The sequence below is a fragment of the Topomyia yanbarensis genome, chromosome 3, assembly GCF_030247195.1.
Source record: "Topomyia yanbarensis strain Yona2022 chromosome 3, ASM3024719v1, whole genome shotgun sequence".
NCBI classification, from domain to species: Eukaryota; Metazoa; Arthropoda; class Insecta; order Diptera; family Culicidae; genus Topomyia; species Topomyia yanbarensis.
This window is the reverse complement of record NC_080672.1, coordinates 39,844,272-39,867,814: the sequence shown is the minus strand read 5'-3', so window position 1 is coordinate 39,867,814 and position 23,543 is coordinate 39,844,272. Positions and strand designations below refer to the sequence as shown.

The 23,543-nt window shown below is 38.7% G+C and overlaps 1 protein-coding gene across 1 annotated transcript; it reads left to right on the top strand.

Annotated features, from left to right (window-relative positions):
* Window positions 1-9,770: 9,770 nt before the first annotated feature.
* LOC131690148 (muscle-specific protein 20) lies at window positions 9,771-21,387 on the top strand. Its single transcript, XM_058975697.1, has 3 exons — window positions 9,771-9,926; window positions 10,034-10,366; window positions 20,836-21,387. The coding sequence occupies exons 1-3, from the start codon at window positions 9,897-9,899 to the stop codon at window positions 21,025-21,027; spliced, it is 555 nt and encodes a 184-aa protein (XP_058831680.1). The 5' UTR covers window positions 9,771-9,896; the 3' UTR covers window positions 21,028-21,387.
* The last annotated feature ends 2,156 nt before the right edge of the window (window positions 21,388-23,543 follow it).

Sequence of the window (23,543 nt, the reverse complement as noted above, 5' to 3'; positions counted from 1 at the left end):
TCACCGAGCAGTCGGAGTACAACAGCAAAGCAAAAATGTATTCTACTGCTGTACGGGAAAATGTACTCGGTTTGGCTACCGTTCTGGCAAGAGCTGTAGTGATGCGTCGCTGTAGCGGGCTGTACGGCTTGTGCAAATGTAAATATACCAATAAAATGTAGTTTATTGGTACCGTTGGCATCCCTGGGTACGCTAACGGAGGTTTTTTATTATGGGATAATTTTTATTGTCGGAAAACACATTTTTATTGACGAAAACCATAATTTTAAAGGAAAAATACACGATTTATTTAAAATTCTTTTGTTAACTTGCTATAATAATTACGAACAACATTTGATTGGTCTGTGAGTTGGTTCACGAGATATCATGCTCACCGAAAACGATATCATAATATTTGCTTCAGGTGCAAAAGCTAGAATTTAGAGAACTTCCAATGAATAAATATTCATTGTTTTTGCAAGCGCAGCACAACTTGTACTATTCGATATTAAAAAAAAAATTCTGGAACAAAAAAAAAATTAAGTGAACCTTAATGTAATAAGAAAGACCGTATCACACTGTTAGGTGGATATGATCGATTTTTTATTGCGAAATTTGAATTCAGCAACCCAAATTTACTATAGAAATGAAGTGTTGTATCAAAATTTGCATTGAATAGATTTATGACCGCCTCCCTTAAGGAATGGAACCACTGTGCGGCTCTCTAACAAAGAACCGTGAGTATAACAAACTACGTATTTTTCAAATTGTCGCTCCATCCAGCCAGACAGCCATTCCTCGCGAGGAGGAATTCTGGTATTGAAAGTTTTAAAAGGAAAACTACGTGTGAGTGTAACGTCACTGGGAGCAAGTGTATACTCATCCAAAGTAACCATTTGGATTCAGAGTGCCTCTAGAGCAGTAGTAGATGTTGTCGAGAATGTACTTATCTCTACTTGTCTTAACGATGAGCACAGATGTCGGTTGCTTTGCATTGCGTGTATCCAGTTCGCGACATATGAAGCTACTCCATGACTTGGTAAGATCGACAGTTTTGGGTGGGGTAAAATCGACACGCTGTTTAGATGGTTGGGTTCATTATTGATTCAATACGAACGACTGTGCAAAGAATTTTCAGAGTAACGGTATTATCGCTTTATATTGTGTACTACAAGGGCAGATAGGAGGAAATGGATCAGCCCACCGACATTCTCATCGTATAAACAATATTATAAATACCGGGAAGTAGTTTCTACATCTACCCTTCAGAATAGATTCCATTTCTCTCAAATGTGACATGAATCTACAAGGAAGCGGTGTCCGATCTTGTAGCGAAAGATTGATTTTCTCATCCATATATAGGAGAAGCTTAATTATAGCACTATCACACACAACTATGTGTTTTAAGTTGTTCCAAATGAATGGTTTTGTCTGGGCTAATTTGTTGAGCGCTAAATTCGAATGCCTGACATGGTAGAACTCGCCAAAGGCGGCTTCCGAAAGTCTATTGTCCATTTTCATCCTCAGGAAATGTTCCACATTATGAATGCTGTAATCGCGAGTCATCAATAATTTTATAATAACTGTTTAGCTGGAGCACCACTTCTTGCTTCTGCAACTCACTCATCCCGACAAATTACTACAGCATTAATTATAGTAACAGCATTGTGGTGCGCAAGGAGGGGGGGGGGGGCTAGCGTTCTGGAATATTTGAGATATTTAATAAGAATGATTATAATGTTAAAGGTTGTCGAAAAACATATGAAATTTATTGCATATCTGATTTTGCTTAAGCAAGCCAGTTAGCGCAAGTTGGTTGAAATCAGGAATCTTTATCGATAATATGATAAGGTTGCTAAGCGGAAGCGGTAACTGCAGCAAAGATTCGGTTGCCGACTTACAAATACAAGAGTGATAAATCTCATTTTTTGATTTGACTAAAAATTATTATGGCAAATGATTAATGCAGTCTTTAAATGGCTTTATATGGCGATTCCAGTAAGTATTACATGGAAACCGATAACAAGAGAAACTTTTAACTTTCTTTCAAAACTTAATCTTAGAAAAACTTCTGAAATTCTATATTAAATTAGCTAGAGATTACTAAGTAGGAAAAGGTATAGACATTTTAGTTATAAAAGGATTTGGAATATACAGATAGGAAAGCTGTCGGTTCTCATGGTAAAAAGGGACGACTTTGTTGCCATGAGACATGTTCGTAGATTTGATCAATTCGTAGTAACATTCCCTTAGCTCGACTCCTATCTACAGAAGGTAAAAAATTAATGCGGAAAATTTTAAGCTTCTAGTTTTCCAATCGATATATTTTGAATACTTGCTCTCTCTTGAGTACTACGGCTCTTAATTTTCATCCCTTTCCCTAATAAGTAATCTCTAGCTAATTTAATGTCATTAAAAGAAAAAAATAATGTGCAAGAACTATTGATTATACGAATGAGAAATATGATATTAGGTTTTTAGAGTCAATCTTTAAAAAACGGTTTTAATAAGTTTATAGTTTTTGTTTTAATTTGATATATTTTTACTTGAGTGTGATTTACTAAAGTAGCAATAAATCAAGATGATATCTGCTATCATAACTATTGTGTTATTTGCCCTAGCATGTTGAAGATAGAGGTTTCATTTAAAGAAAAAAGTGCTTCTAGACCATCTAAAAAGATAACGGTGAATCCTTTAGGAAAATGAAAAAAATATTAATAAACATAGATTAATAGTGAATTCCAAAAAATATATGTTTAAATTTCTTATTCCATGGATAGCAGGAACAGGAACGACTAACAAAAGATTGCATGATCACAACGTAGCATCAACTTCATAATGCGGTCAGTTCAGCAGTCACACGACTATCATATAACACACGAAGAAACTGATTCGATGTGGTACTTCACATCCACCAACGAGTAACAGCTAGGAAAAATCAGAAAACTTATGGCTCGCACTGGTTATCAGGGTTATCATATTCCCAGATTCTTCTGTAATGTCACAGATTTTCTGCACAATTTTTGAACAGATGACAGATTTTTGGCATTTTAATAAAAAAAATCACAGATTTCCACAGGTTTTTAGAAATATATTTTTCACAGATTTTTGGGAAATTTATCACAGATTTTCACATATTTGTTTCCTGTTTCAGTCATCACAGATGGTAAAAAGATTTTTTGACCGAAATACAGATTTGGAATCTCTGCTGGTTGTATGTTGAAACAGTGTAGTGAGCTGAAAGACGCTGAAAAAGACGACTATGACAGAGGCGCATAAGGTTTGAGTATTATGGACTAGCATGTTAGAGGCAATGTAAAATGATATCCAGGAGTTGAAAAACGGCACGAAGTGATCGTAATCGTGATGATGGATGGAAAAAATTGCATACGAAATGGTTGGATGGCCTCATATAACTTATCCACAGTCTCGACCGTCATAATTATCGAGACAAAACGAGCCTCAGCATCGCTTATAAGCTGCTCTTCCATGTTCTGTTTAGCAAACAACACCCATTGTCAGAATATTTTGTCAGTAATTACCACAGCGGGTTACGAGAAGACAAACGACGGACCATTACCTTATGATAAAACTACTAGCGGGCTGGTAATCAGATTTATCGATAAATTCTAGCATATGAATGTACTCGAGAATACGATACGATACAGTGTACGAAAAAACCAAACCATAATCACATGCTTCTTGGCTTCATGGAAGACTTCGGAATTGGCGTCGACCACAGATCAGTTGAAATTCCGCCAAACTACTACTAAATATTTACTACTAAATACTAAGACGAAGAAAACAAAATGGAGAATGGCCCTGAAGCATGCACATGTACGGATTATACACGCATGCTTACATCAGAAGGCTTTTGGGCGCGTAGGAGAGAGAGTCGCTAGAATGATCAGTAGACAACCTGCAAGGCGTCGTCGACTTTTGGGGAAAGCGTTTTCTCTCACTGAAAGTATGCAATCGAGAAAAATATGTGTGTGGAGCGTGTATGAAAAGTGGCTCCCAGGGAATATCCAATGCATTCGACCATGGTTCGCATCAAATATCCGGATTGTTCGGTCGCTATAAATAGCACAAAAAAGTGCCATGCTGTAACAAAAAGTTAGTGTCGGTTTCTGATGAGACGATGTCGAAACGCACCCATGACTAATAAGTTAGGATTTGTGCCCTTCATGTACAAAGATTTGCTGTACCAAAAAAATTCGCCCTAGTGAGAAATTTTGGAGTTTACCCAATTTTTCTGATTACGGAGTTTCCGAAAAAAAACAATTTTTTTATATCTCACAATAATTTTTTGACGTAGGACTACGTCTTTGTTTTCGATATAGGGGAACACGTTGCAAATTCTACAAAAATGGTATGTAACGAAAAGTGGTCCAATTTTAAACGCATATAATTCAGCCACCTCACGATAAATTTTCAATTTTTTTGCGCATATCGCCCCGAAATACTTCTAAGAATAGATTCCAATAGATAAATCTAAAGATTTTTGATATCATGGCATTAAACAATTAAATAATGAACAACCTAGTCAAAATATCGCGCATTTACACACAGAAGATAGCGCTTCCCTAGTCCAGCACGACAGATTTGTGTACCTAGCGCGCTACGCTTCTATGAATGACGTCATCATCGACTATTTAAACCGACGGACTTGGCCAGACACGCTCAGTTGCCGGTTGAACGACTGGCTGAGCAGATCACTGCGCTGTGTTTTTTTACAGCCAGCGTAGCTGAGTTAGAAGTCCATTACACTGGCTGTGAAGGTACGCCACCCTGTGCTGTCCAACAGGCGACCGCTCCAACTGCTTCCTAAATGCCGCTGTAATGTTGCCAGTAAATTTTTGGTTTACCAAGCACATGTATTTGCTATTTGCGCTTGAAATTAAGTAATGTAGTGGTAGTAATAAGCTTCCCATTTTGGTTTAAACGCAAGGACAGTTTTTAAAACATGATTTGATTAATTAGTTTAGCTCATTTAAACAATTTTATCAATTCTGTAATTTAAGAGGAATTTTACGGAGCTTGGTGAATTTGGCACCACTTGCAACTGGTATAATCAACCTGCACAAAGTGTTGCATAACGCAGGGCTGTTTTTTGGAACAAAATGTGATCATTCAGCCCTTCGCTATGCAAAATCACGATATTATGACAGATGGGCTAAACGCGGCGTTTCATGGAGCGCTGCCGTTCCTTTCAATCGGGAAAAGCCGCGTGGAATTTTAGTGAAATGCGCTAAAAGTGTCGTGGTGGTACTTTTGTTTCTTTCGCTCTACCCATCATCATCAGCGTTGACTCATTTTGCATTGTGCGCTTGGTTTCAATGTTTGTGGCGAATGTGCTGGTAGGTAGGGGAACTGGCGGTAAAATGAACACGTTAAGCAAAGTCATTATTTTCTAACTAATAAGTGAATGAGATATTACAATTACCTTATATGTTTCTTGTTAGACATATTTTGTACATATCTGGTAAAAATACTTCGTCATAAACACATTTTTTCAAACATGATTCTTGATTTCTAAACATGTCCAAAAATGAGACATGTTTATAGCGAGTGGGTAAAATGAACTGCTTCTGGTGACCTGCAAAATGTCCTGTATGTATGCAATGCGCAGCGTTGGAAAGCATTTTCCGATCAATGCTGATATCCCAGCAATTCATGAGCTTTGCATACACACAGGGCATTTCGCAGGCAAAAAAAATTGTTACGGAAGAATTAAATTTTCATGACGTAATATTAACCATTTTACAATCCTGTGGCATCGAAACACATCTACAAACTTTGGGTTATCCATGGGTGTTTGTACTTTTAGGATCTGTTTGAGAGCAACTAGAAAGCTTGGTCTATACATGAGATGTGATTATATTGTCTAAAATTTGATTTTTCTTCATCGGTCCGGGTGTTTTTTCCCACACACTAAGTACTAAGAAAATAAATATTTTACATTAAGTAGTATAGTCCTACGTCTACAGTTCGTGCAACCCCATAGGGCTGCCCCTTGTAATTTTTATTCCACCTTTCGAGTTCAGTTTATAGTACTTTTTTAATTATTTTTTTGTTTTTTGTTCAGTTGTAAAACTGTTCATTGAAACATTCTTGAGTTTTTGGAATTAATCTTATAACAACTGAAACAAGATAACTTTCTAGCAGGCGGACTGTTAAAATTGAAATAGCTCGTATGTTGAGATCCACTCTGGTTTTTAAACAAAATTTTGCGTCTTATTATCTGGCATAGTGCTCTCTGTCGTCCGTTCTGGAAGCTTTTGACTGCAATTGGCTTACAATGACTTTCTCTTGAGATCTCGTGCAAAAATTTTAAAAAAAAATGGTTTTCATACCATCAGTGCATGGAATACTCCGGCGGCTGAAAATGCTTTTAACTGCAAGGACAAAATTAAGTTATCAAATGGCGTTCACATTATCACTGTATGAAGAGCCAAAAGGAACGGATCCATAAATAGAGTCATTTATGCGTAATCCGAAGGGATAGAGAATCTCCTTCCAACGATAAGATCCAGCCATTTGAACAACGCAATTTCCAATACTCATTAAGGAACTGCTTGATGGTTTGTGTGAGAAGGGTGCGTTAATCTTGTTACCGCTTGTCAGATAAGAACGATAACAACAACAACATGATCCCGAAGAAATATGTAATCAGTGAGAGAATCCCTATTCTGTGACTAGAAGCTGGCGAGCCACGACATCTAATCCAAGTTGTACTTTGAATGATACCCTGATGCTCACTCCCAACCTAGTGGCATTTAATTTTTATATAATAAAATCATATAGAATAATAAGTAAAAATAATGTAATGAATTTAATGCTTATCGTGCTCATAATTAAAATAAAACGAACGAAAAGTGCATATGGTTGCTAGAAAACCATGATAGGGTTAAAGATGCCATTGGATTTCTGAGCAGGAATCAATTGTTGAAGGGGATAATGGAAGAAGAGTAACATTGTTTCAAAGTTCCCTGGAAGTCAGAGCAAGATTTTCAAAATTTTACACCAGATTTCATTGAAAATAGGAACATGATTCTATCAGCAACTCGAATAAGTCATAATCTTCAGCAGAATTCTATCTTGAGAAGGACTCGTCCAGACCTCTGTGAATCTTTTCTCGAGAATCCTTCATAAAAATTCAGAGAAAAAACTGTAGAAATACGAACAAGGGTTCAATAGAAATTCTGAAATAGATTCCATTGGAATGCTAAGAAAACTTCGATCAGAGTCCTGGAAAGTATCCAAACAGAATCCTAAAGGAAGTGCCAGAAACCGACCGAGAAAAGTAGATATAATGACATTTTATGTGTCAATAAGGCCTGCAGTAACCGATATTAGTATTACGAGAAAAATGTATTTTTAGTTTAAAACTAAAACTAACAACACTGCCGTTAAACACTAGTATTTTTTCTAGATTAATTTGACAAATCCTTCAAAATACATCTCACAGTACCGGAGATATAACCCGAGAAAAATAATTTTTTAAACAACTTGTTTAAACTAAAAGTGTTCCCATAGACCATAGAGGGGTGGTTCAAACGACAAAATAAGTTAGATTATAATATATTGGCTCTAAATGCTGGTTCCAATCCGAAAAGGTCGATTCCGCGGCATAACCCATATATAAGCTATTTTTGAGGTAGACCAATATTTGAGAGGAAGTTAACCCTAGACCCCCCATTCCTCGAAAAAGAAGTTCTATTGGCTGCAATGATCAAATTAGGACTTTAATCAGACATACTAGTTGAAATTTGATTTTTTTCGAAACACCCGGATAATCGAGTCCGATCCGAGTACGGGTATCGATACATAAAAAAGTAACAGCATTTTTCAAACTCTCACAGTGGTAGACAAAGTCTTCTATCAACGACTTCATCTGTCACCATGGTCTTAATTTGCAAAACGTGACGCACCATTTGCTGGCCCACTCAGATGCAGCATCCTACAATCGACCCCATCGACTCTCTGTATTGCGTGTGGGGAAAATTATGATTTCCTCATCTGGCTGACTCAGCTGCGCAAGAATTTGACCGCCGCCACCAATAGTCAAGGGCAGTTGCCATTTAGCCGCTTTGCTAGTAGCAGAACGATTTTCTAACGTTTGTTTACACACTCTAGCAGTTTGGTGCCCTCCAAAGCAAAGTGTGTTTTCAGTGTTTTAGATTCACGAAGGACAGACTAGAGCTCGTTGAGGAAGGAGGGAATTTGATAATTTTGAGTCTTTGGGGCGGAAAATCACGGCGAAGAGGAAAATGTTTTATAAACACGCTCTCCGCGTCTAATATGGTCGTATTTTTAACTTGTTTTGATGTTTCGCTCATGTCTGACTTCTTCTTAATTATGGACTGGAAAAGCGGGTCAGTCTCTTTTGGTGGATAACAAAATGCGAAAATGGGGACGTTGTGTGAAAAGAATTATGAGCTGATTTGTGAATTTTATTTGCGTTCTATGGATGACGGCAAAGCATTCCGGAGACAATACTTAAAGGCTATTTATATACGAGAATATGATTAACCTGCGACCAACCGTCTAACGAAGCATTCATCCGAATGACACCCGGAATGACGCCATGCCGAGGCAAATAACTCTCCAACGAATTATCCAAACAAATTTACATGTTCCAGCCCGTCTGACATCCGACTGAACAAACAAATAACCCTGCCCTGTCCAGCTGCTGGGAATCCACCCGGACCGATCAAACTCCTCCCGAAGTCGATCGTTCAAAATCACACACACACATAAACACAAACACCAACACCGTGACGCCGTCGATAATTTCGTTGGAAATTAAATCTTCCAAAAACACGCGTTTGGAACTTTCCCGAACATTCGCAGCAGCAACAGCGGCAGTGATCCGAAATGATGATGTATACTTGCTATTATAAACATTTCCTTTTCGTGCTCAGCGCGGAATTTCTCCTTGCTTGACCGTCCTACCCCATCGCTAAGTTCATGGAAATTTGGCAGAGAAAAAAAAATGATGTCCAAGATCACGAGCGTAAATGAAGCGGAAACAGGCTCGATCGTTGGCACTTTCTCGTGCTGGCAGGAGTGTCCTATTTGCTTATGAGGGTTGCTACGTTTTTGTAGTTTTACTATGTCGTCGATAGTTTCAAAAGGATCTTCGGAAGACTTTAACCCGACAAACCATTTCACATACAATCTGAAATTAAAACAATATGGGTTTAAGTTAGTATCGGTTTTACGCATGATTAATTTTGGGTAATCGGTTGAATTTTGCTATTCAAATGTCAAACACTACTCGATTTATAATTCAATGGCACAGAATTGTAAGTGACCTCGCCAAGAATTTATTGGATGAAGAAAACATTCTTGGATTAATCACGAATAAGTACAAAAATTTATAGGACTTTTTTCTATTTTTTTTTTCGTCATTTGACACGACTTTCATCTATTTCGAGTCATTTCGTAATTTGCTGCAATAATTTCTCTATTGACAGGTATGACAGTGAATTTTCCCCCGCTTGGTAACAAACTGCTGCACTATAAATGCCACACTTGCGATCAGGAAAACGGAAATAAAAAATCGCGCGTCCAATTCCCCCTTCGGCCGATTTCGGAAAAACAAAGCCTACTGCTGTGTTCACGCCCGCCCGTAGCAATGCCCGTCCACCGAGGAAATAAATTCGGAGTATCATGCGAAAGCTGCGTGCGCATCTGGTTCTCCATGAGTGTGCTGCGTCTGCGCATGATCGGTGCGCGTAAGGATCAGCGTCAGTCAAGGCAGCCTATGTTTAAAAGCGATTCGTTTCATCCCCATGGACATCAGTTCCGAACAGTGATTCGACGAAGCAAGTGTGATCCAGGTGCCGAGATCCGAACTCTAGTTAGTGATTTTTGTCTGTGACAAGTGATCGAAATTAAACCAACAAGCAATGGCTTTGGAGCGTCAAGTTCGTGCTAAGGTAGGTGTTGACCAGTGACACGGATGACCGAGAACTATCAGTCTTAAGTGAAATTAATTGGACTAACATGGTTCCTGTCTAATTTTTTGTTATTTTGAAAATTGAAGATTGCCGGCAAACGTGACCTGGAGAAGGATAAGGAGGCACAGTACTGGATTGAGGAGGTCCTGCAGGAGAAGTTCCCCGTCGGCGTCCTGTACGAAGATGCCCTGCGGGATGGTTTCATCCTGTGCAAACTGATCAACAAACTGGCTCCGGGATCGGTGAACAAAATTAACACCTCCGGTGCCCAGTTCAAAATGATGGAAAACATCAACATGTTCCAGCAGGCGATCAAAAAGTACGGCGTCCCCGATCTGGACGTATTCCAGACGGTGGACCTGTACGAAAAAAAGGACATTGCCCAGGTTACCAGCACAATATTCGCGCTAGCGCGAGCGGTAAGTTTTCAGTGTTGATTGATTGCCAGTGTAATGTCGAAATTTCAAAGCGGGAATGCGAAAAGATGTGTTAGTGAATGGATTTTATTTCGGTGGATTTGTGTGCAGAATCAGTTAAATTATTCGAATCTCGATATTGTGTGCAATCGATTGAATCAACTGAAGCATGCGTAATGTTTGGATTTGATCTGTTTTTCCTTTTAAAATTTATAAATTTTCGATGACATATGGTTTTCATGAACAAAGTTTCAGTCTCGGACAAGGCATTCGAAGTAAAGATTTCAAAATTGCCGAAACAAGAGTGCATTGCTAGAAAAGTCCATTGACGAAGCATTCTTGTCAGCAGTGTTGCCATATTGGCAACTGTACTACAAGTTACAAAAAATGATGCCATCGGTATTGTTTTACAAAATGTATTTATTCCACATTCAAGACAATACATATTTTGATAAATTGATAAATTGATAAACTATATATAAAAGTCAATGTTTGTATGTATATGATTTATGGACTCCGAAACGGCTTAACCGATCGCCGTCAAAATTTATACATAGTAGGCATTTGTTATAGAGCATGTTTGTGTGCCATTGGTTGGGCATTATCTGCTCGCCAGATGGCGCTACGCAACAAATTGTGTTTTCCTCCTATTGCGTTGAAAGTCGCAGCAACGCGCGATGGGAATCAGCTAGTATCTTATAACAACTCACGAGTAGTTTATGAGAACGGTCGGAAAGCCAACTACAAAAAAAAACAATTTTGAGCAAAAATTGTAACAGTAGCAGATGAAACGAGAAACTGTCTTCTGGTTTAAATATCAGAAACTTTATTTCACGAATAATCGCTCGTCTGGAATTACCTCTCCAAACGTGTTGCGACAATTTGTTTGTACACCCTAACCACTAGTAAACATTAATCAATATTTCTTATTCGTTTTTCAATGTTTTTTCGAAGACTACTTTAAATTATCTCTAGTTGTTGATGGTCACCCCATTAATGTTATTCTTAGTAAAATAATTAATGGGGTGGTCGTCAACAACTAGTCATAGTTGAAAGTATACAATCGCAGGACTATGATCAAACAACAAGTCTTCCTATTGCTCGAACAAACCCTAGAAGAAACTGAACATCGCATGCAATAACGTACATGTGATTTTGATTCGCTTTGTGACGTAAAATGTTTTAAAAAAATTCCAAGGTGTAGTAGACTTAATACAGCTCGACAAATTTAGACAATTTTTTTCTGAGTTCAAGTACACTGGGACCTCCATTTACAAACCAAACTAGAGGTTCGTAAATTGAATTAGTTCGTAAAAAAGTGTTTATTATTTGGAATTCAGTTCGTTAAAAAAGTTCTCTTCACATACTTATTTCAAATCATTTCGTCAAAGTACAAAAATTAATGAATAGAGCATAACAATGTGGGTATTTTTGGAACGTTCTTGACAAGAAGATGATGAAAATGGGTATTTTTGGAACGGACTTGACGAATAGATGATGGAAACGGATGCTTTACGCTATTTTGAAAATCAAGGTATCGACTTCTCTATAACCGTCCCCAAAAAAGAATTTTCAAAATTAAATTCACAACTAAATGATGGAAATCGACGAGGGAAGGCCAAAATAGTGACTTCCGGTTGAGCAAAATTTTCTACAACCATATCTTCACAATATACAGCCTATACTTCCCATGATCACAAATCTGTCCCATAAAGAAAGGAAATACCATAAAAAACGGGACATATAAGCGATCATGGACAGTATACATCTACTACATAATTTACCCATTCCGGAAATACTCATATTGTTGAAGTGAAAAAGAATTTATCTAAACCAGCTGTCGCCATTTTGGTATACAAATTGGAAGCCAATTCATCGATTTCCGTCATCTACTTGTTAATCCTATTCTGTAAAGACGGTCATTATTGAGGTTATAGAGCATTCATCTAAAGTGGAAGTCGCCACGCCACTTAAAATGTATTCGGATATCGATTTCCGTCGTCTATTCGTCAACCTCATTCCGAAAATACCCACCCCCAATTATTCAAACCGGATGTCGCCATTTTGGCTTTCACATTGGTTTCCAACATCGATTTCCGTCATGTACTCGTTAGCCGCAGTCCGAAATTACCCATACTGTTGAGCTTATAAAGAATTTATCTAAACCGGACATCGCCATCAGGGTTCCTAGTATCGAACCATTTTGGCTATAAGCGGTTCTACGGTATGGAACCTTTCAGTACCGGTAATACCAATATAAGAACCGGTACGCTCTAGAGTGGATAAAAAACTTTTTAAAAGTATGCCTAAAATCAATTCTGGCCAACAAATTGTTGTTGATCATCATTTTCAAAGCCTGCTTTGGAATTCGCCGACGAAGAACAATAGTTATTAACTCTTACGTCTGGAAATAATTGTGCTATCAAAACATGGTCGGATTGGGAGCACGTTCGCACATTTGGGTGTCTCCAGGTGCTCTTCAGAATATTCATTCATACGAAATATGTGCAACAGACGGCTGACTTACATGAAACTCTCGATCGACTTTACAGAACGATTCGGGTGCTCCGAATCATGACTGATTGTATTGTAGATTTCCAGGATACCCTTTCGTGGTTCGCAATTCACCAGCATTCGTGAACGCCCGCCTCATCTGTATCTTCTTTAACTGCACACAGCCAGTATATGCGGAGTCTGCCACGCAGTCGTTGACCTCTCTTTGCTAATCAAAACTTTAACTGGTGTCTCTTTCGGCATTCGCGCAACATATGCAGCCCACTGTGGCTTGCCGTGATTTATCAATTCTTGGATATCTCCATGTTTGTTCAGCTTGTTGCCAATGCGTCTACGTAATTTCCTATTATCTACAGTGCCGCCGAGTATTGAGCTCATAGTTCTTCTCTTTAATACACAGATAACCAATTGACGGTCCAGTCAAAACTAAACAATCTACGAAAAATGAGCTCATAGCGTTGACTGGTGCTGTCACCACAACACCATATGTACTGCAGGTTACTGGGCTTTGGAACAGTAACCATGTTGATCTTGCTATCAGTCATGCACGACTGTGGTCACAAATAATTACATAGGGTGAAGATATTCTTGCTCCTAGGGATATTACACTCACATGTACCTTTCCTTACAGAACACTCCTTGTGAAGATTCCCTCTCGAAAGAAGTGGATGTCTGGCTATATAGAGAGACAACAACGACCGCAAGTGGTTTGTTACTCTAACGATTCTATGATAGATAAACGTGCTGATGCTGGTCTATGCTGTCGTGGAATGAAATTGAAATAGTCTCACTCGCTAGGTAGATACTGTACTGTATTCCAAGCAGCTATCTTCGCGATTATGTACGGAGTACAATCGGCCCTTCAATAGAGCTTGTCCGGCAAAGTTATAAACTTCTGCTCCGATAGTCATGCTGCAATCAAGGCTTTTAGCTCAGACAATTCAAGCGAGTGATCGGGTGCCGAACCCAAATCGAAGAACTAAGCGTTGTCAACACTATCTACGTTGTCTGGGTGCGCGGACATTTCGGTGTTAATGAATGGGCTGACGAATTTGCCAGGGCAGGTGCAGTGATTGACTTCGTTGGTCCTTAGCCCGCCCTGTCAGTTTCGATAAGTTAGACAAGAGAAAAAGTACGGTCCTGGGTTTCGTCCGAGCACCGCAATTATTGGAGAAAACTACAAACGGGTCGCCAAATAAAGGCGTTTCTAGAACGACCGTGCCCAGTGATTTCTAAAAACCTCCTATATTTTTCGAAACTCCATTGCGACATGCTGACCAGGGCTTTAACCAGCCACTGCAAACTCAATTATTACATGGCAACTATTCAGCGCGCTGAGTCATTTGCATGTGATCTTTGTGAACCAAACTACGCGATTGCGATTTCATGTTTTCGGCCACCCTTACATAGATGAAACCCTGTTTGGGTGACTGAAACTCAGAGACATTCTAAAGTTCATTATCCAATGTGGTCAAGAACTTTGGGCTTCCTCGCAGGCAATTTGAACTACTTGTGAGTTTAACTTGTCTGCTGTTTGGTATTTTGCTGCTATTATTCCTACCTTTCCAATTCTACTTCACCTTCTTCTTTCCTTCCGCTCAGGAATAAGGATAAGAAGACACGGCTAGGCACAAATCCCTGACTACATACGGGGAACGTGCCATTTGAGTCAATATATTCTGATTCCTGAACACACAAATAACTCAACAGTCTTCGTTCTTGAACGCGCATGCTTCAGGGCTGTACAAAATAACAGGGAGTATCAGCGATTTGTATATAGCAAGTTTCATGCGTGTCTATAGGCTATAATCCCTAGTAACAATTGAGGTTTTATGACACTCTTGAAGCCTTTCTTAAAACTTAGAATGCACTTGTAGTGTGCTATAAAACCAGAATTGCTACTTGGAATACTATAGCTGACTGCGAAAACATAGAAAGTCCAATTTGCAGCAGCAACACATCATTTTCATCCCGCTACTATCACTAGAAATATGGTTTCGTCAACAACCTCATACCATGCCCATCTATTTCCACCTCGGAGCCAACCCCGTTCGGGCAGCCTCGTTCTCTATCAGACACCAGCTACTTTACCTTGTCAGAGCTCATAGGCAATCCGATGCTAACCGTCTTCTAAAATGCACAACGCCTCTTCCACTGCTCTGTGATCGACCCCAACAATGTCGATGTAGTCTGCGAAGCCAAGAAGCAGGACCGGCGGAACACTTTTTTCCCGAGTGGGTAGTAAGATTCAGAATGCATGACGGAAGTTCAGACATGGCGTGTGTAAATAAAAATTAATAATTCCCTGATTATAGCTGGTGGCTATTTGGAAACACCCTTTGTTAACGAATTGTATGGCCGACTTCGCAGCGAAAATGGGTTTGTTGATTACTGATACTACAAATGTTCCACAGCTAAGTACCAACTACTCCATTCTTTTCAATTTTTTTGTCTACGTACCCGCCCGGAAAATAGATGTTGATGGTGTAGTCTTCTAGAGGGGTCTTAATTACGAAATATGGGGTTGGTTCCTTCTAGAATCCTTTGCTTCACTCAGTGAAAATTCTGGTATGCAAGCAATTGCGTTAAGCAAAAATAGAGGAGTATTTTTCATCAGTCTCATTTCGATTCTTTCGCCAGATCTTTGTTCTTTGGAAACTTTGTTCTTTTGAACGGGCCTCGTCTACCTGCTTGCCTTTATGCGCCGCGAGCATGAGCTGTCGGCGTTGCAAACAATGAGCCAAAGAGTTACCCATTGTAGAAACAATGCACGGTGTGGAAAATGCGGAGACAATCATGAAAAGTTTTCCTTCTGTGGAGAGACTCCTCATGAACTGTCTACATATCCCGCATATAAATTATATGGGGAAAACAGAAGCATTGTCTTGAGACACCACGGAGAAGAAATGCTAAAGAATGCTGAAGAAAGAATGCTTTGAGTTTTGTAAAGTCCACATGGGACAACCAAAACTCGAAGTGTCTCTGTATTTCAGTCCTATTATTTTATTTTGGTTAACTTCCGACCTAGATCTTCCACAATTTAACTATTATTCGCCAGAGGCGAGAAAACACTGTTAAACGTATTAAACGTAACGCTATTATTCCAATCGGATTAACCTTTGCTCGGAATCAGGTATGGAAGTTGTCGCTTGTCAAGTCCGAATCAGAGGCAAAGGTTTATTGACATTGTTTCTATATACAAAAAAATTTATCCCGAAAAATAGTATTTGTGCTATGAATCAAGATTTTGAGGGTATACAACATTTTTCATACATTATTTTGAGTTTCATTTGATGAGATCTACAACCTATATTAGTTCACTTGAAAAGTACAAAGTCACTGTAGCACTGTGTTATAATCCCATATTTTCAAGATATTTAAAATGTAAAGCAAAGAAAAAATATGAAATTTTTGGGCATCGAGAATTTCAGACGGGACACATACATGGTTAATCTCAGGTTTTGGTTTGTTTCAAACTTTCGAGTGGGTACCTCCCCCCTCGGCAATTTTCGAGTGGGTAGTACTACCCATACTACCCACGTGTTCCGCCGGCCCTGCCAAGAAGTATATAAAATTTCATGATATTGGTTCCGTCCTTTTGTAGATGAAATATTCGTATTGTACTTTTCAGCACTATGTTGAACAACACAATAGAAAGTGCATCGTTCTGATTTACAAACATATCGGATAGTTCTCCGGCTATTCAGCCATTTGACTTCGAGCCACCCACAGTAATTTACTTCGTATGGCTATGCAACATTTGAATTTCCCGCAGGAAAAAATGATTAAACAAATTTGCACATAAGTGCTCAACACTCAGTAAAGTTGAATTTAAAAGTTTCGTGTTTCACTCGCCAGTAACTGACACCAACTTGCTGCCAGTTAGACGATATAACCAAACTAATACTACGTTCACACTACGAGTTAAAACGTGCTTTAACGCTATCTTGATGACATTTTTCTTGTTGCCAATTACTACAACGTATTTTAACTCGGTAGAGTGAACATAGTATAACGCCAAATTGGCGCCAGTCAGACACGAACTCTAAACAGTTCACACAACACATTTGTGCACGCCTAAAGCAACTGGCTGATGTCGAGTGATGCCTCGGTTAGCCACGCACAGAAACTCTGGGTCGCTGACGAGTGTAAGAAAACGAGCTCTTGTCTTTAGGCGTGAGAGCAACGTTAGCTAGATTGGATATATCGTCTAACTGACAGTAAGTCGGTGTCAGTTACTGACGAGTGGAACACGCAATATTCGAATCCAACTTTTCTTTATTTAGCTGGTTACTACCGACTTTTAGAAGTTCAACCGTCTATCCACACCAGCGAAATAGCATCTCAACTCTCCAATGGCTATTTCTGGTGATTTACAGAATGTTTATGGCAACAATTTTGCAAGTTTTCAGGAAAAACTGCGTTAAATAAATTGCTGCGTTCTCAAGCATGGTTTACACTTAATCAATAATCTGAGTTTTGCAAATTTTCGGGTGTACTGTAACAGAATAGCGATGAAATGAGTTAAAATTTGTATTTGCCCTTAAAGGATAAAAGTTATTCGTGGCTAATATTACTCGTGAAGAAATACGTTTGGATATTACCGTGGTTATGAATTTTAGTTGTTGTAACCCAGTTTTATTAGAAATGCCACTCAACTTGTAAAATTCGTTAGGGATTTCAGAGTATTTCAACTAAAATATAAATCCCTCGAAATTCCTGGTGATGTCTAGATCGTGTGTATTGTTTAACCTTTCTTTCAATCGAAAAAAATTCTACCGATGGAACAAAGTTAAAATAAGTGACAATCATACTTAGTTGTTTCGAAGAATGTCACCAGTGACTCCTCCTTGCAGCTTCAGTATCCGCCTCGTTATCACCCAATACGTCTCTACCAGGGTACAATTGGATTCACCTCATTTCAAATAAACTGGTCTCCTTTGTCGTTTTACCATTGTAAGTCCTTGCTATAATGGAAGCTGATTAGACCTGGTAAAAATGGAACTGGACCATCATAAGATTTCGAATTCATAGACCTATCCGTCACTTTTCTGACTACAGGAACAGATCGCGCGATATGAATCTTCCAGGAACGTTGCCCCAAACTGGAGTCTTAATCCTAGAACGTTGCACTTACGTTTTCCACCCTAGAACGTTGCACTGGGGTACAAATGTACCCCACGCATTTGACCGCAATTTTTCCAAGTAAAAATGCAAGCAAAAGAAATGTATAATACATCATTTTCTTCGATTTTTAATTGCGAAAACAGCTATTTAAGTGAAAATACGGAATTTATTACATCAATGAGACAAAAATTGGTCTGAACAAAAAAAAGTAAAAAATCGCGGCTTTGACTTTTGTCACAAAAATTACTATAACTTTACAAATTTTCAAACGATTTGAAAAAAATCAAATGATTATAAAAGTTGAAAGAATAGTCTAGAAACAGTATACAATGGAATATTGATATTTTTGAAAAAGTTCAATTACTTGGAAGCGTGATAGTTTAATAATTGGGTTTTGGAAAATACCACGAAATGAGGTGGAAATTGAAATGAAAAAAATATTTCTGACCAGTAATACATTGGTAACACGCAACGTTTCTGTTACAGCAGTTACTGTGCGCAAATTATACTTGCGAGCCATTATTTTGAAAAACTATAAAAAATTAACAACAAAACAATAAAAATCAGAAAAAATGAGAACGATTTTTTTCTACTTCAAAATTAAATTAAATTAATTGAATAAATGATTAAAAACGACTATATAATACTATTTGCAAGACTAATTGTTAGTTACGTAATAAAACACTCAGTATTTAAACTGATATTGTCAAGAGTCACATTTGCACTGACAGCACGAAACCTTACGAAACGCTAATGGCAACCGTGTACTGGGGTACAAATGTACCCCACGCTAACTTTGACACCTGCTACCACGAAGGCTATAAGCAAACTAGTTATACCACCTTTTCCTACTCTTACTAGGTACTCTGAATTGAATTATGGTTAGGTCCCAGGTCGGTAAATTCCGAATTCTCGTGGGGTACATTTGCATCCCAGTGCAACGTTCTAGGGTTAATAATTTGAACCGTGCAATTTGTTGGGAATGCACTTTTGCATAGGTTTTTCACACATACATCAGGTTTCGCCAGAACCTGGTCGTACACCTGTATTTATAGGTTGTTGAAGTTAGTGTGTGGTGTTTTCATGGTTGTGCAATTTGCTACCGACCATATGTATGGTTCATGGACTGCGTGGTGTTTGAACACATGAGAAATTGCTCGGGTCTGCTCGGTGACATTTGTAGCGTTCTCTAAGATGGAATCGCCACACAGTACAGCGGAAAGCATTCGGTTTTTTCACCAAATCATAATACAAGATGTTGGGATCAGCCCTGTATGACCTTAATCCGCTGTTGACGATAAAACTGTCGGCAGACGTTGCATAAAATATTCACCATGGATTTTATCCTAGCTATATGTGGCAACAGCAACAAAATGTTGCCGCATGTGACTAGCTAAAGCAAATTCCGCCGCGAACAATTGATGTGAGGTGTGTCCGTCTACCTCGTTTGCGAGACAATTCAAACGGTTTAATTCCAACCGGTTTAAATTTTACGGGCATTTGTGGAAGTTTGCTGTTCTTTTTTCCTCACGAACTGTTATGTCAACACCAAAAATTTTTTTGACTCGAATGTTACTTGTAATGGAATCCACTTATCCGTACTGTGGCAGGAATTTTGCGTTTGAAACTACGCTGGTAATCATCGTTCTCCGTGTATTTGTTCAAGTGGTTGCGATGAAAGGACATTTTTGCAGTAGTTAACTTACTAAATGGAATAAATTCCAAATTATTGACATGAAAGAATTTTTCCTCGCAGTAAATATAAACTAACTGAGGGACGAATCTTGCAACACTAAAAATCAATTGCCACAGTGTTTGTTCGCAACGAGTGAAACTGATTTGAGATTTACACAACTAGATCCTACCGATGCTCACAATAAAATAACGGTTTTTAGTTTTTTTAACTTTTTGTTCAAGTTTACTGCGAGTGTTTTTTGTTCAGTAGCTCAACTACCGCCGAGAACAAAGGCTGTAGAAAATCCTAATCTCCTAAGTGAAACCGAATTCGGAAAAATATAAAAATTAACAAACCATGAAATAAATTAAATCCAAAAACGTTTATGGTTATTATGATGTTTCTAGTCTTATGCGAAACATAAACAAAAAATTAAAAACAAATCTCAAATTGCTTGGAAATGCTATACTTAGAATCCACGAGACATTTAATCCAACATTTATTTTTTCAAACAGTCCTACAGTTCTTGTATTTACTGGAATGTTGCATTTGAAGTGATGCACCATTTTTTTCAAACGACATTTAATAAGCTGGAAATGTCAACGCGATGGGATTTTACAGCCATGATAGTGAACAAGGTTATGAAGATCTTATGTTTTTCCTAGCGTATATAATGATCCATAACTATTTATTCCTAAAACTACAGGGATCAAGAAACACGAAAACTCTGCTTTGATCAAGATAGGTGCTTTTCTTGCAGTGGTAAAAACCTTACCTTGCGGTTGTAAATACAATTCTGCCAGGATATTTAAAACATTCCAATTGTTTGGAAAAGGTAGTCGAAGACAGTATAAGTTAACAGATTTTATCCGTTTTTGTTAATATATGAAGATAACGAATAAATGTCAAAATTTCATCAAAACATTTTTATTGGGATTCCGGCATTACTCGCATGGCATCTTCATTATACGAGGTATTACTGCTCAATAATTACATTTCAAATATATCGAAACTCAAAACGGGAATCAACCGGTAGATGTTAACTCCTTCTTATAAGGGTGTCTTAACTCTGACCTAGTTTTTAGCACCAACTACCCACCCTGTTCTTCATCATCTAATCATCTAACGAACGATCTCATCTCTTTCCCATCCACAGTGCTACAAACACCCGGAATTCAGCGGACCCTACCTGGGACCGAAACCGGCCGACGAATGCAAGCGCAACTTCACCGAGGAACAGCTGAACGCTGGCCAGAGCATTATTGGACTGCAAGCCGGAACGAACAAGGGAGCCTCCCAGGCCGGCCAGAACATTGGCGCCGGTCGTAAAATCATTCTTGGAAAGTAAACACACACACACACACACACACACACACACATTGGTCGTGTGATTCGCATTTTTTCGTTTTTGTTATTGTTTTCCCATTTTGGTTGATTGTTGCTTACGCAAATCATACGGAACCAAAGCCAAATTGATAGGAAAGAGACTACCCGCTGCAGTATGGACCGTACCCCAGACACGCAGTACTAATGTATTAATTGTAATCAGCAAAGTAACCAGTTTTAAATTTGTCTCGTATGATCACGTAAGATCACTGTACCTACACGTATTGTAAGTTTAGAGAGGTTTTTTCGTATTAAACAAAGTATGGATTTGGAAAAATGAACTATTTATATAAAACAAAAAAATAAAAGAAGCCAAAAAACATGTGTGCCGTTGGTAAATTATCCGAAAACCCGCGGATGGATATGACTTCACCCACACGTAAAAACGATTAGCTCACCTCCTGTCGGCGCACGGTAATAACGCGTTTCACAATATGTCCTCTACTCGGTTTTGATGTTTCAGTCACGATTTCACCCGCTTTCCAGCTCATTTGGCAGCGGAATTTTCCGCCTTGCGTTTTGCGGTGAGATCTAATTTTAAACGAGTGAGCAATGCAGACGGACGATCTCACGCCCAGTGGATTACTGCGGGGGCCACATTCAAGGTGGTAGGCAGGCAGGCAGCCCGGCTGGCCGTGTGGGAGGCCATGGAAAATTCTTCGATCGAAATTAGTTTACGCAAGTCGCCAAATGTAAACCGTTCCTCGGCAAGAGTTGTGCGGAATATGATAGCTCCCGGGAAGGATGGTCAGAGTTTGAATGTCTACCGTATGTTTTCAGTGTACAATGAAAGCAAGCACGATTATGAAATATTTACTGCCATATTATAAAAGCAGTTGAATCGGTATGACACGTTCCATTAAATTTTCGCCATTACTAAGGTTATATACTAAACATTTTTGTAAGGCGTTTCAATCTGCTATTAATGTTTTTCATTAACTCCAGGATCTCAATAGGGTAAATCGTGCTATTATTAGTGGTTATTATTATTAGTTTATTCGTTCGTTTACTGATTATTTTTACTTGTTTATAGCTCCAATATTTGGCCTCGATCCCTATTCAAATCTAGTATGTATGGCTACTATTCATCAATCGTGACAAAAAATAACTTTGCATGGATTCCTGGGCGCACTGTTCCTTCTTTAAAATAGGCGATAGAATGATGTGTATGTCTATGTGTTGCACGTATTTCTAACATGGAAAATGTATAGCATTTGGATAAACTTTCAAAACTATTGCCGACGACCGCAGGACCGAATCAGTTTGATGAATGAGACAATGTGTCTGTAGGGCTGCTGACTTGTGGTACTTTCGCATTCTTACTACGATCATTGTTTCTCGCTTCGTACTGCGGAAATTTCTCTTATATCCTCATCCTTCCGGTACCACCATTAGGTATTACTTCCAGAGGGATTGCGCTCTTGCACTTCATTTTAATACCAATCGTTTTCTCTGTAGCTGCTATTTCTCGCTCCAACCTTCGTGGTACAATTGACCTGCTAGATGTCGACCACCTTGACGTACATCTCTTTACCATTACCCTCGCATGGTGTCCTCTTTGTCTTGGATCCACTTGTTTCCATTTTTCTACTAGCTTGCTGTCCTAATTATTATAGTAATCCGACGGCTTTATCCACTAGGACAGTCTCCAGCGATTATTTACACTATTCCTACTGAGAGTTTCCCAGCAGCAGAATTTATCCCCATACCGATGAGCGTTTTCGTTTGCTAAGATCGTGAGATAATCGAATAGTTCCCGGCGACGGATCTACCATACTCCGACTTTTCCCGCTTTTCTATGATTATCTTCTCAATCGTTCGTGTTAACACCCACATTAGTCAGTTCGCTGTCTGACATTCGCTATGTAATCGATCTACTCACAGCGATCACTAATGTCGAAATCTGTACTGATCTGGAGATACCGCTCAACGTGACTTACATCGTTTCACAGTCTGCATCACCATATTCTCCTGCTGCTTCGTGACGCTAACTTGCTATACGCTGGAGCTCCGACCTCAACCTCCAAGCGAGCACTTTCGTCTCTTCTGGTTCAGTGGATTATTCTGGCCGTATAGGGTGCGATGAGTTGATAAGCCGGACAAAAATCATTTCTCCGGAAAGATCTTCCCGATACGTTGTGTAAGTAAGACAAGGATGAAGAATCGTTGCAGTATAATTCGCAAATTTCGCTGCATAGGTGTGATACAGCACCCAAGTGGTAGCTTCATAATTCTGAATACTTTGTTCCCCCTTTTGTGTACTAAACTATATTGTTAGTTTTAAGATAACTGTAAAATATTTCGTAAAATACTATTACTCCCCCTCTTGTATATCAAACTGAATCCCTTGTTTTAAAAATTTTCATAAAAAAATCTTTTGGCCCTCTTTTGTATATTGAATCTTATTTCTAGTCTTAAGATAGCTGTAAACTTTCTTTTCTTTTGTAAAAAAAAATATTTCAACATTGTAACCTCCTA